The 13,608-nt window shown below is 42.4% G+C and overlaps 1 protein-coding gene across 1 annotated transcript in view; it reads right to left on the bottom strand.

Annotated features, from left to right (window-relative positions):
- The window catches only part of COL4A4 (collagen, type IV, alpha 4), a 103,490-nt gene that overhangs the window by 21,770 nt on the left and 68,112 nt on the right, over nucleotides 1-13,608 (bottom strand). The window contains exons 32-37 of the mRNA XM_012728371.1: nucleotides 11,610-11,717; nucleotides 10,671-10,852; nucleotides 9,773-9,836; nucleotides 8,184-8,258; nucleotides 5,371-5,478; nucleotides 4,652-4,759 (exon numbers count right to left, since the gene is read on the bottom strand). Of these exons, the coding sequence (XP_012583825.1) occupies nucleotides 4,652-4,759; nucleotides 5,371-5,478; nucleotides 8,184-8,258; nucleotides 9,773-9,836; nucleotides 10,671-10,852; nucleotides 11,610-11,717 (645 nt within the window). The remainder of the gene's footprint in view (nucleotides 1-4,651; nucleotides 4,760-5,370; nucleotides 5,479-8,183; nucleotides 8,259-9,772; nucleotides 9,837-10,670; nucleotides 10,853-11,609; nucleotides 11,718-13,608) is intronic.

The raw sequence follows: 13,608 nt of genomic DNA, 5'->3' as shown, positions 1-13,608 counted from the left end.
AAGAAGTCCTCTGTGGACTTCTTAATAGACAAGGAACAGTTGTTTGGCTCCATTCTATTTATTATCGTTCTTGAAGTGGATGGTTATTCTATTTTGAAAATCTAAACTTGAGATTCCTGCAAATGAGACACATATTCTCTCGCACAAAAAAAAAAAAAAAAAAAAAAAAAAAAGGATGATCCTCTTCTTTTCCCTAAAGCTTTTTCTTTCCTCACCACTTTTAACAATTCTGGCTTCATTTATTTTCCAATCCTCTTCCCTACTTACGAGCCAGCCTTTCAAGTTTGCACCAAAAGAGCACAGAGATCTTTATCTGCCAAATCTGGATATTTATTGCAATCTATCTGAAAAAAATAATAAAGTCTTTGAAATCACTTTGCTATTTCAATGTGTTTTGATCTTCAGCTTAAGCCACCATGATTGATGGCTTGGAGAATGTGGCACTGGGGGCGGGATGTGTCAGCTTCTGCCGGGTCCCTATTGTCCCAGCAACACATCCAGATCCGGTTGTCACGTCCCAGCCCCTCACCATTGTGGGACTGGCCGACCCTTATCTGACCCAGTGTTATCTTGCTCAATTGAATGCAGCTACATCTGGGTAGGGTTTTAAGGGCAATTTTTCCTTTTTACTGAGGCTTTTTATCAATCCCATCTCTACATCGGGAAGTTGTTCATGCATAAAATATATACAGTGCAGATGAGAGGCAATTAGGCTAACAAAGCACATTCCTTGGTAATGAGGAAGTTTCATTCACCTCCCTGGTCCATCCTCCTGCGTCACCGCCATCATTTTAGACCATGTCTCACGGCGGGCAGACTCCCCCCACCGCCCCCACCAGAATCATCGCCACTCCAGTCACAATTGGAGCCACCATCTGTGTAATCAGTGAACTTGGAGGTGACTGGGCCCCCACTCTGAGTTCTCCTTTTGTTGTAAAGCCTGAACATATTTCTCTAACCCTAGAGACCTTTAGACAGGTTCCATTTTTAATAGGGCGGCCACCTCATCCCTGTCTGCTAGGGACTGTCCCAATTCTGAAACTAAAAGTTCTAGGTCCTGGCCCTCCCTGGTGGCGCAGCGGGTTAAAGCACAGCACAAAGAAGCTAAAGCCACTTCAGCATGAGTTTGATTCCCGCCTGTCCCGGAGGTGACCACATGGCGCGGCAGACCTCTCCTGACCCGCCCGCTGCTCCCCTCAGCAGTGGACTTCATCGATCTGCCTGTTCTGCCCCCCGCTCTGTCTCTGGTGAATTCTCGTGAATTCTCTCACCCTCCGCATCTCTGGCCTGTAACCCAGTTCTGTACAAATAAATAAATAAATCTTTAAAAAAAAAAAAAAACGTTCTAGGTCCTGAGACATCCCTTCAGTCCTGAGCTAACAGAGCTAGCGGTCACCTAACACCATAGCCGACTGAGAAAGAGAAACACACGTGACTGCAGGTGCAGGGGGCGAGGGAACAAAGCTGAAAACTTATCAAACCAGATGCGAAAATAAGATTTAATTCTTTCATTTCTGAGTACCTCCTAAGGGAACACCAAGTATAAGCCACGGTCTCCTAACCCGGGGAGCTTCAGATCCCACAGGCACCTTGTGACAGGAGTGACGAGATGATGGAGCCTAAGAGACACAACCCTGACCTGACAGAAGAAATGGACAATTGTATCCAGGGTGTAAGTGCTGTAGGGGCGGGGCGGGAGGGTTTCGGAAACCCCCTAGCGGGAAGGGGGGTGCCTCTGTGATTTCTCAGCTCTGAGCTGCAAGGCATTTCTTTTCTCACAGAAGACATTTTCAAGGCGCGTTTTGGCTTAGGGAACCTTTTACTTGCTGCCAATCCAAATAACCCAACCCAAAGTCTTCACACATGTCGTGCTGCCGAGAGTTGAGACCGGGTTTCCAGGACTCCAACCTTATATGAATTTGCCCAATTAGGGGTTGAGTGTCTTCCTGTTACAACATACATGCACTTGAGAATTTCAATCTAGGAATCGAGCCATTTGGAGCATATGTTTAAGTTAAAGTTTAAATCTGATTGAACACAAGCAGGATGCAGAATCCATATGGCTTGTTGTAGCAGCGCAAACAACTTGGAGTTCAGCAGCTGGTTTGTTCAAACAGGATAATCAGTCCCTTTGACTTATTTAGAACAGACTTCAAATATTTAGTTTCTCAGTTCAAAGTGTTTCTGCTCCAGTGTGGATCATTTTTATAGCAGCATGGTAAATGACAACAATGAGTTTATATTGTAGCTGTTTTAAATTTGGGAATGAATTCCACCCTTTTGTTTTAAGGCCACTGCTCTGCAGGATTTGCGGGGGAACAGTGTCACTGCATGGCCACGAGACAGGACTGCATGGTGCCACACACCGGCCAGGCCTTGGGCTGAGCTTTGCTTTCTCTGTTTCTGTCTCTCGTGAACAAACTCGCTAGTTCCTAGCAGAGAATTAAGATGCAACGGGAGATTGCTTTTCGGGTAAATTTGTTTCTCCACCAAATTCATTAAAGTCAGTCTTCTAATAACGGATCACGCTGAAGTTACTGGGTATATGCCAACTACTTCCAGGGAAGGAAGAATCAATAGACACATGAGCTCTGCTAGTGTAAAGCTGGATGCTCAGGTCAAGACACCAGGGGACCCAGTTGTTCTGCTAAACTGGAGGGGGCGGCTGGGAAGAGTGGGAACACCACAGATGTGGTCAGTAATGGGAATGATTTCTTCTCCCACTTTAGCTCTTTAACAAGTTGATTTTGTAGACTCTCAAGAAAAGTGCCAAGGAATACTGTCAAGAAAAGTGCCAAGGAATACTCTAACAAAGGAATACTCTAACAAAGCTAATTATTCTTTCTCCATAGTATCTTATCCTTGTCTTCAGGGATCTCTTGGAAATGGGTAGAAGAACTAGAAAAACTCCTCAAATAATAAAATTATCATTTATAATGGTCATTGTGGCATGTCTCAGGACTTGACTTTTCCGAAAATGCCAATGAAGAGGGAGAAGAATAGCACAAAGATAGCGTGTGTTGGGTGGGGACTTCCCCCGGGAGGTTATGTGGGCATGTAGAAATATATAAAAGTTCCAACTCTTCCAAATAAGTGACGATTCCTCCACAAGATGACCCCAGTAGTATGTGCAGTGTTACTCACTGGAAAGCTGGATTTGACAGCCAGCTGGTGAGTGGAAAGTTGAGAGAGTCGAATGATATCATTTGGCTTTTCAGAACAAAAATATCAATTGTTCAGAACAAAAATATCAATTGTCCAAAAAGGTTCCCAACTCTCCTGCGAGGTGGTATTTTTTATTTTACCAAGATGTATACTTGTAGGAGTCAAAAAACTCAAGCTAAGTGGGAGGAGAAGGAGGAAAGACGAACTAGAGGGGCGTGGTCATGGGGGGACGCCCTCGACTCCATAGCAACTGACTCGGGTCTCCTTTGTCTGCTTGTTTATTCATTTATTAGTCCATTCATAAAATCATGATACAGAAACCACCCTCCAGACTCCCTGGGGACTGACTGGGTGTAAATATGTAGAAATGGTCCTCATTTTTTAAAATGTCATTCTATTGGATGAGAAAGACCTCTAAACACGGAAGTATAATAACATAACTTATGTCACGGTCCCCCAAAGTACCCATGGAAAAGTATTTTTTCTGAAATGGAAGAAATGGTTTAAAGGAAAATAAGTCCCACTACTGATGAACGGTGGGAGATGAGATTTGTAAATAATAAATTATATTTCATTAGACTGCATGATGTTGTTATGCTACATATTATTATTATTTATATGATATGATATTCAGACCTATTTTTTAACCTGTCTACTATGATCTTTAAAAAGCTAAAAACTTCAATAAGCCAGAAAGAAAAGGAAAAGTACCAGATGGTTTCACGTATAGCAGGAGTATAAAGGAACAGGAGAGAAAATAATAATAATAATGAACAGTTATATACCAGAGACAATTTATGGGGGTGGAGTGGGGAATGGGATCAAAAACAGTGTGGGGAGGGAAATGCACTGGACTATGGTGATGGCACACGGGTGATTTGGTGATGGGAAGCCCACGGGGATTACAACTGAGATGGAAACAGGCACAAAATGATGTAAAAATAAACTATTATATTATTTTTTAAAAAGCTAAAAACTTCAAGTAAGAAAAAAAAAATACTCTAACAAAGGTAATGAATGCTAATTATTCTTTCTCCATAGCATCTTATCCTTGTCTCATCTACTTATCACAATTAGACATATCTATTCATTTATGCACATATATTTAGTGTCTGTCTTTCCTGCCAAACTGTGAGCTCCATGAAGGTAGCAACCGTTTTTAGTTTTTTCAAAATGGTGTGTGTCCTGTCTAACATAGTGGCTAGCACGTGACAGGAGCCCAACTGACTGGGGAGACAACCCTTCAGGGGGTTGGGACACTGTGGAGCTGGGGCACAAACATGATTTCGCAGTGCCATCGACCTTGGGAGACGGCCGGCAGGGCTAGGTGGGATCTGCCCGAAGCTCTGAATAAGAAAGACTAGAAGGAGCTGCGGCATCATGGGAAAGAGCCTTGACCCAAACACGGGCCCCAAGGACATCTGCTATGGACACCGTGAACTTACCCCCAGGGCTGGGACCTGGCTGTGTGCTCCCTTTGACTTACCTTTCACTCCTGGGGAACCTGCTGGCCCCGAATCCCCCATGGGACCTCTTGGCCCAGGATACCCGATGTCTCCTTGCTCTCCCTTCAGCCCAGGCATTCCTTCATGACCTGAGGAGAACAGGGGAGTTCCACTGACACCCAGATGCCCACGAGTCACATCAGTGGGGAAGGTCATCTATGCACCTAACTGATGACTCCCAGGAACATTGTTTTATTACTTTTTCTTTCTGGACCTCCTAACTTCAGGGGAAAAAGTTGGACTTAACCTCAAAGGGAGAAAAATACAAGTCTAAATGGCTGAGGTTGCTAATTTCCACTTAAAAAACTCAGTTTATTCTGAATTGGCAGGGATAGGAGCCCTTCAAAGGCTGTGCTGTGTGTGATATTTGCCTTACGTCTAGGGAGAAAAGGAAACCCCCAAAGGTGTATTAGGGAGACCTCGAGAAAGCCTCTGAGTGTGCAGGACCATCTGATTCTGCCTGGCACCTACTTCACACTTCACAGTTCTTGTCTTAGTTTACCCCAGACCAACCCATGAGATAGGACTGGCTCCAAATAACAGATGAGGAACAGGTAAGTGTAAATGACTTGTCCAACGTCATCACGGATATAGGAAATGGCAAAGCTAGAGTCGAACCCAAGTCTTAAAGGATGGTTCTTTCCAACACACCAGGAGGTACACGAATGTCTGGGAAGGTTCCAGACTCCGTTCACAGTACCTGGAAGCCCGGGCAGCCCATTGAAGCCCGGCAGTCCTGGGTTTCCAGGTGGTCCTATGAGTCCTGGAACACCACGCAAACCTTGTTCTCCGGGGTCTCCAACGTGTCCTAAAGAGAGTGAATCAAACTTCTGAGTAGCTGCAGATTGCTCTTTAAGCAGAGATTCTACAAGCCCCAACCTTTTAAATATGATTGTATTGGTTAAAGAAAAACTTACTTACTTTTTTAATATTTATGATTTTATTGGCTAAAGAAAAAATGGGGGAAATCAAGTACCTACAATCCTACATCCTGAACAGAATTTTCATATTCATAGGCTATGCAAATAATACCCATGATTTTATATTCTAGTTTTTCAAGTTAGCATTGTATCATGAGTAATTTTTCAAGTTTGTCATAATTTGCCTAATTTTAAATGACAACTTGTAGTTTATTGAGCATTTTTAAATGATGGCTCACAGCTTATTGAATTAATCTTAACGAATTTAATTCACCTAATATCCCTCTATTATTGACCATTCAAATTACTTCTAACTCATCACCATTATACATACTGACCTCTCTATCTTTAACCATTTTTTGTTCTCCTTAGGAACAATTCCTAGGTAAATATGTAGGAAAAATTCCTAGGTAATATCTGGGTCCCTTTTTCAACATTTTAAGATGCTGAACTATTAAAAGTAAGTCACAGACATGGAATTTCATCCCTAAATAATTGAGGAGATATGTCTGAAAAGTAACATTTTCCTACGTGGAAAAATCATTATCACAGCCAAGAAAATGAATAGCCATTCTTAATATTCTAACACTCATTCCAGCATCAATCACAGCTGGTTTATCCACCTGTATTCCATTCCAAATTATGCACGGCCTCTGGTGGACATAGCCCTAACGTTAAAAAAAGAACTCTAAAACATTCACTCCTCATGGTCCCCTTCTTCTTGCGAGAATTGCGTTCAGTAGAGCTTGAGCCTTCTAAAACAAATCATTCTACGTGGCTTGGATTAGTGCACCATCAGCTCGCACCACCATGTGGACCCCATTTCAGCTACATGGGTCACTGCTCCAGAAGCCTGTTCGGAGGACGTGCTAACCAGTTGGCTTGTTTTCTTGCTAATTTAGTAAGACTAAAATGATATTTCTGTTTGAATTTAAATTTCATTTCTTTGATTCCTAGAGAAGATCATTTCTCTGTGTGTTTATTTATAGTGGATGACTCTAATACAATTCACATTTTATAGACTAAATCAAGAATCAGCACTAAAAGTGACCCTTTGAATCTATAAACAAAATACATGGCTCTGTAATCACCAGTCTGAAGGGAGAGTGGTATCATCACTATTTATATAACACAGATGTTAGTCTATTCCCTGGTTGAATGAAACATCAATGCTCCTGTCTCTGCATTCTTTTATTGACCCTGGAAACTGCCACAGGAAAGGTCAGGCAGCCTCAGCCTCTTCACCAAATGGAAAAATTCAAGCATTCCTGACCGTGCTTGTCTTAAGAGCAGAATTTCTGCTTTCGTCTGTTCTGTACCCTCTCTTTGAGTTGAATGTGTGGAGAGAGGTAGAATTGAACCCCACGCAACCACAGAATCACCTGTGATGGTTGCAGATCTAAGCTTTCTTCTTAGGCTCATTCAAATTCAGTGCAGCTGCGTCCAGTCAATGGAAATTGCACATTTAAGTCAACTGTGCTGGTGAAATACGCAGGAGGTCATTTCAAAATTTTAAGTGGATGCCATAGCATCAGGGAAAGGGACTGACTTAAATGGTAATGACCACAGGAGGCCAGGAAATTAGGGCAAGGTAAATGTCCTGGAAGAGTTAGTGTAAAATAACTCAGACTTCTGATTTTGAACAGAAAATATCAAGTAGTTTCAAAGGCTTCCATTTTGGACTTCCTTTGTCTTCTAAAATCTTACTATCTTCAGGGTTTACAAGAAAATACTGTTAAGTGTAGAAAACTCTTTTAGTGTTGGCTGACTGCTGAGGGTGATGATATTGGCAATCATTATACTTCATATTTGCATAGCAATTTTCAGTGTTCAACTTGCTTTCAAGGAATCATTGGGTTCGCAGGTCGACCTCGGGATAGACGAAGGGACCATCTGCAGGCGAGGAAACCGAGCTCAGAGGTGACGTTCTCAAGAACACATGGGGTGACAATGGCCAATGGCAAATCTCCCCACTCTGCTGCGATAATATGAATGCCCCCCAGTGCTGACCTCATAGCTATTTTTCCTCCAAATATATGTTTCAGCTATACAATTCACTTAAAGTATGATATCTAAATCTATTTTACCAAGTCAGATGACCGCTAGGAGGGAGGTCTCCCAGCCAAAGAAACCACCACAATGGCAAAAACTTCCTTTTCCACTTTCATCTGGGAAAGTAATTCACAAGAAATAAAATTTCCCATAACAGTTTTGCTCAGATATTCTGTTATATGTATTTACCGCCAAAGCAAATTTTAAGTGAATACACAAAATTATTCGAAAAGAAGCCATTTGAAATACAAGCCTGTTTTCTAACTTGTCCGTTATCAGCTAAAATGATGCTGGACATGACTTAGTTAACAGGTTATAAATGGACATTTATTCTGTCCATGCTATGGTCAGTCCCTTAAAGAGTTTGTGTCTTTTAAATACTGATACAAGTTTCCATAGTGCCAGATGGAAGGGAGAACTCATTTATAATTCCACCATTTCTAGAAAGACAAATATATATGCAGTTATAAATAGGAAATGTTCTAGTTTCAAACAAATCTTATTATTTTTTTTTTTTCATAAGAAAAACATGTAGCTATACCTGGATTTCCAGGGCTACCTGGCTCACCCTTTGGACCTGGTGGTCCAAGATGACTGGCCGGGTCACCTTGGGTTCCTGTAAGTGATGAAACACACACACAAATTATGGGATTGAATTTTCACTCCATATAAGTGACTTAGTAGCTGTCATGATATTTATCTTTACAGCCTGTCTTCAAAATTCCAGGCAATGATTTTTGGGAGAAAAAAATCATTTTTTCCTACTTGAGCACAAATGGAAACAAAGATGCAAGATGTGATCAAAACATCCAATTTTATAGTTCATAAGAATTCTAAGAAACCATAAATCTTAATGCTTGAATTTCTAATGTACCTAAATATTTTCAAATTTAAGTATCAAAGAAATGACTTGGCAGTGAGTGACGTTGGTCTCTACTGTGTTTTAGAAAGCAAAGTTATCATTGGTTCAGCTGCTGCAATCCTGTGTCAAGGCCTGCAAGAAGGACACAAGACCGACTTTGTGTCCTTCCAAAATAAAATATCAGCAAGACCGATGATGGCCCAGGGGTAGTACACCCAAAGGCATTGTGGGCAAGAATTCCCACAGAGCCTTGGGTTAGTATCCTATTTCCTGGGAACCTGACAAAGGGGTAATGTTAGTCCTGTTATAAGACAACATTATTTTGGCACAGGATAAACTGAGGCCTGTAGCCTGCTCTGTCAATAAAGTTTTATTGGCACAGCAATGCCCTTTGAGTACTGCCTTCTGCTTTATTTTCACACCACTTGCTCATGCATGGACAGCCCATAGTGTCCACAGATACCACAGAGTGGAAAATATTTATGATCTAGCCCTTTGAGGGGGAGGGGAGAAACCTATCTTCTGATATTTGGCTTATGGTAAAGAAGTAAATTGTCACTGTAAAATTACAATTGCAAATCACACATGGCCCAGGGATTCCGGCATGAATTCTCAGCACTGGTGGGAAGTGGTGGTTTCAGTCTCTGTGGCCCTGAGCCTCGTAACTGGGACCCTACAATCAGCACCAATGGCATCGGTAGGGGGGTGCTTGCTTCTGTTAAAGGAGGAGGTGAGTCACTGAACAGGCAGACAGTTGGGGAGGCTCCACTAGCATATTGTGCTAGGTGGGCTCTCCGATTAGTAGCAAACTCCAGGAACAGGACAAGGTGGTCCAAGGAACCTAACAAAACCATCCCAGGTGATACTGTCCAAACAATGCAGAGTGCTCAGCCCTGGAAGGCTTCCACTTAGTTATAGAGAGGCAACCCATCTGGGTCTCCTACTGAGAGCAGTCATGCTTACCACTTTGTGCATAAAACTGTCTGTCCCTAACCTCTCAGTCTCGTCATGGCATCTTTCCACAATCAAGACAAGGACTGAGGAGGACAGGCGACGGGCTGGCTTGTCCTGGATCACTGTGGAGTGGGGGGGCTCCTTAGCCAAGGAGGTCAGTGCCTGCTGATATGTGCTGGGTCCTCATATGTGTCGCCTGTGGGCTTGGTGTTGCTGTTTGTTTGCTCTGCTTCACTTTCCATGCAAAAGCTCACAGTATCACAAGTGCAGGGATTATGAGCTTCAAGGAGGGTTGTTGTATTTCTACACCATACCTTTAGGTCCTTTTGCTCCATCGACTCCTGAAAGGCCAGGGAGCCCTGGAAAGCCCGGCATACCCTGATAGTTCAGTGAAACACAAGCAAGAGCTTCATTAGCTTTCAGATACAAGGGACACATGCCTATATGATCCAGCTATATCTTCCCATCCAACTTGGTTTTCATCATTTATAAACATAAAGAAAATTGGAAATGCAATGCAAGAAACTACTACATATGCCCAGTTTTTAAAAACAAATTTGCTAAAACCCCTCCAAAAGGAGAGATACTCAGGCCAGCTGAGTATCAAGTACACTTGGTCACAAAGCCAGTAGCTCAAATAACTTGAAATTCAAGTTTTAAATGGACAAGATGATACTAAATGAAATATTATTAGATGTCATTTCATACCAAAATATTTTTAAAATATCCACTTTATTCCAGAGGAACAAATTATATTATACATTTTCTAGGAGCTCTGACGTAGGCTACTACTGCATTCATTGTACTTTTTGTCTTCTTAAAAGGTGTTGTACCCATGATCGGAAAGGCTAAATATATTTACAGCAAAATCTATAATCAGAGAGGAAGGTTTAGAAGCCAGAACTAGGGTAATTTCTCAGGTGACTCTATTCTGGTAGACCAGCAGTCCCAAGGCACACCTCCATGGAGTTCTTGAAATTGGGGGATAGTATCTGGGGTGACTTGGTCATCTATGTCAAGGCAACTGAGCATGAGCACTGCTCAGAAATAACAGTTACATCATGCCTTCCAGAAGTTTCCATTCTTCCTTTGGCAGACCCCTTACGTTCCAACAGCCAGTGAAAAGGCAGCCCTGCATATAGGGATTCCTTATGTACACACTGAAAGAAGAAAGGATTTATATTTGCCCTGACCCAGAGAACAGTCACTTACCTGGTCCCCTGGTAATCCTGGGAAACCTACGATCCCTCTCGGCCCAGGTGATCCTGGAGGTCCTGGTGGCCCAGGAGTCCCCGGATGCCCATCTCTACCAGGTTGTCCTCTCTGGAATCCAGGGGGTCCATCTCTCCCTGGCTCTCCTTGTCTCCCCTGCATCCCGGGAATGCCTTTATCACCTGGAGTGGGATGAGGAGATTACAGCGTTCTTTGCGAAAATCTTGACCTCAGTAGTAGTTAGTCTGAGTGTCTTGATCTTACTTTTGTTAGGAGATGAAAGCAAAGGTGTAGGAATCCTAATTCCTGTCCTAAAATGCGTCAAGCCAGTTTCTACCTTCAGAGATGGCTCCGGAAGGAAGGGGCCCAGGAACAGGCTTGGGGTTGTTTGGGGGGCAGGAGTGGGGAACCAGGTAGCACCATTTGCCTGTATTTATGTTCATTTACAGATGAGCAGGATAGGCACAGGCAGACCAGACTCTGCTGGTCCAGAGTTTGCAATTTAACCAGCCCCAGGGGATTCATCTGCACATTGATGTTAGAGAAGCACTGGTGGGAATGACTGGGACATTGGTGCACTATTTATTCTAGTACCTACCTCCCCAGACTGGGACACTTTAATCCTAGAACCAATATCACATGTCACTGACCCCAGTTGGGGATATGGAATTCTAAAACACAGATGAAGCTCAGTTAAGTTCGAGGATATGAAAGCAATAAAAAATGTTTTTAAAGGGTGCTGAGGTTAATTATACCTTTATACCTGGTATTATACATCACTATTCAGTGTATATTTCCGTAAGTGTATATTTAAAACTCAGCTCCCCTAATCACAGTGCAGTGTTGTTGGGGAAGTGAACTAGTACCCGTTTCTTTAAAAACCCTGGAAAGAAGTCAACTTAGTTGATATGGTGAAAAAACAAACAAACAAATACTTACCTTCTTCTCCTGGAATTCCAGCATCCCCAAGAGGTCCAGGATCCCCAGTTTCCCCCTTTGGGGAAATTATCACCATTTCGCCTTTATCTCCTGGGGGTCCTCTGTCTCCTTCAGGTGTTAATTATGCAAGAGCAAAACACAGAACACCACACAGAGAACCTTCTGTATGACACTGCACGTTTGATTAGCAAATCTCATGTGATCTGCTCGACATGTGATCTATGGACACGACACGGATCACACAGCATCCACACTGGTGACTGATTCCCTGTTACGCTTCTCTCCCAACTTGCCCAGTAGTTAGGTTGGGCAGACAGAGAATGTTTGCTTAATTCAACCAATCTCAGTCTTCAGTGAAAAATCCCAGGTTTGGAAGAGCTCTGTTTGAAAACATGTCTCTCGACCTTGTAAAATTTGAATTGTTCATCTAACGTTTTTCAAGTTTCGTATCTTCCATTCTGAGTCATTTTCTACTATTTTCCTGATGTTAAAAGAACTGACACTTTCCTCCACTCAATTTTCCAAAATAGAGAATTCTACAAATAAGATGGGTATTTGATATTTTTTGCCTGATTTTCATAAAAACGGTGCAGCTTTTGGAGTGTGCTGGTGTGATGCCTATTGGCTTGGTGAGAGCCAATTACTCACAATTCAAGAACTTTCTAAGATAGTTTTATACCAATGGCAGGTCAAAATCAGCCACGGTGGGTACTTGCCATCAGCAAGTACTACTCAGAACATTAAAAAACTTTTATTTAGAAAAGCCCATGTACCAGAACATCCTTGGCTGGCATTTAAATTAACCCAATTAAAAGAAATATTGTGGGAATGGAATATTACTCAGCAACCAAAAAAAGAGAAACACATGTCTTTTGCAGCAACTTGGATGGAGCTGGAGAAGATCATGCTTAGTGAGATAAGCCAGAAAGAGAAAGAAAAATACTGGATGGTTTCACTCATAGCAGGAGTATAATGGACCAGGCGAGAAAATAACAAAAATAATGAACAACCATATACCAGAGACATTTTGTGGGGGTGGAGTGGGGAATAGGATCAAAAATGGGGGGGGGGAGGGGGAGAGAAATGCACGGGATTATGGTGATGGCACACGGGTGATTTGGTGATGGGAAACCCGCGGGGATTACAATAGAGATGGAAAAAAAAAATGTGCAAAATGATGTAAAAATAAACTTTTGTAATAAAAAAAATATATTGTGGGGATAATCCTATAATAGCACAATAGCACAGCAAACACTGCACAAACCAAGCAGTGACTCTGCTTCCTTGATTCTATATAAATAATTTGCAGATGAGTAAAACAAAAAGTAATAGCAGAATCAATCAACTAAGAATCAAAAGTAATTGAATTAAATAGAAGACTATTTGCCCAAAGCACTTTAAGGACGAAAACCTTGTTTCTGGAGATTGTCAAGTATCCACTCTCAACCTCCACTTAACGGCCACTTCAGGCTAGGAGGTAAAAACGAACATTTACTGGAATGGGCGAGAATATTTAAACCTGTCGCCTGGAATGTTTTATTTTTCATAATAATGAAAACTCTCCAATGACAGTGGGTGCCATCTGGTTCAGGGCCCGGCAAACCAGCGCCCCCTCTGGCTCTGCAGGTCACTGCAGGTCTGCAGTGATTTGGACTCAGCAAGAACAAGACTGTTAAGATGTTCAAGTTCAGTGAAGCTGAGGTTTCAGTGCCCCCATCACGTTGTATGGGACAGGGCTGTGTCTGGCGGCTTTGGGGCCCTCAGCTCCTCAGCCCGAGTCAGGGCCAGAGTCCCTGCAACATATATATATATTTGATGACCAGGATCCTTGCCCCTTGCCAGCATCCTGTACCCTACATTGAAAAGGTTTTCTGAAACCCAACAGTAACAAATCAAAGCACTTGTGAACTGTTTCTGTGACTAGATATCTACATGGGGGGAGTGATGTGCCAGGTGAGACTAGGCACCTGAACCTACCTGGTGTTGTCAACCACTCTCA

Source organism: Condylura cristata, unplaced genomic scaffold (assembly GCF_000260355.1).
Source record: "Condylura cristata isolate star-nosed mole 26May11 unplaced genomic scaffold, ConCri1.0 scaffold00002, whole genome shotgun sequence".
Taxonomy (NCBI): domain Eukaryota; kingdom Metazoa; phylum Chordata; class Mammalia; order Eulipotyphla; family Talpidae; genus Condylura; species Condylura cristata.
The sequence above is the reverse complement of the archived record's forward strand: the minus strand, read 5'-3'. Positions and strand labels throughout refer to the sequence as shown.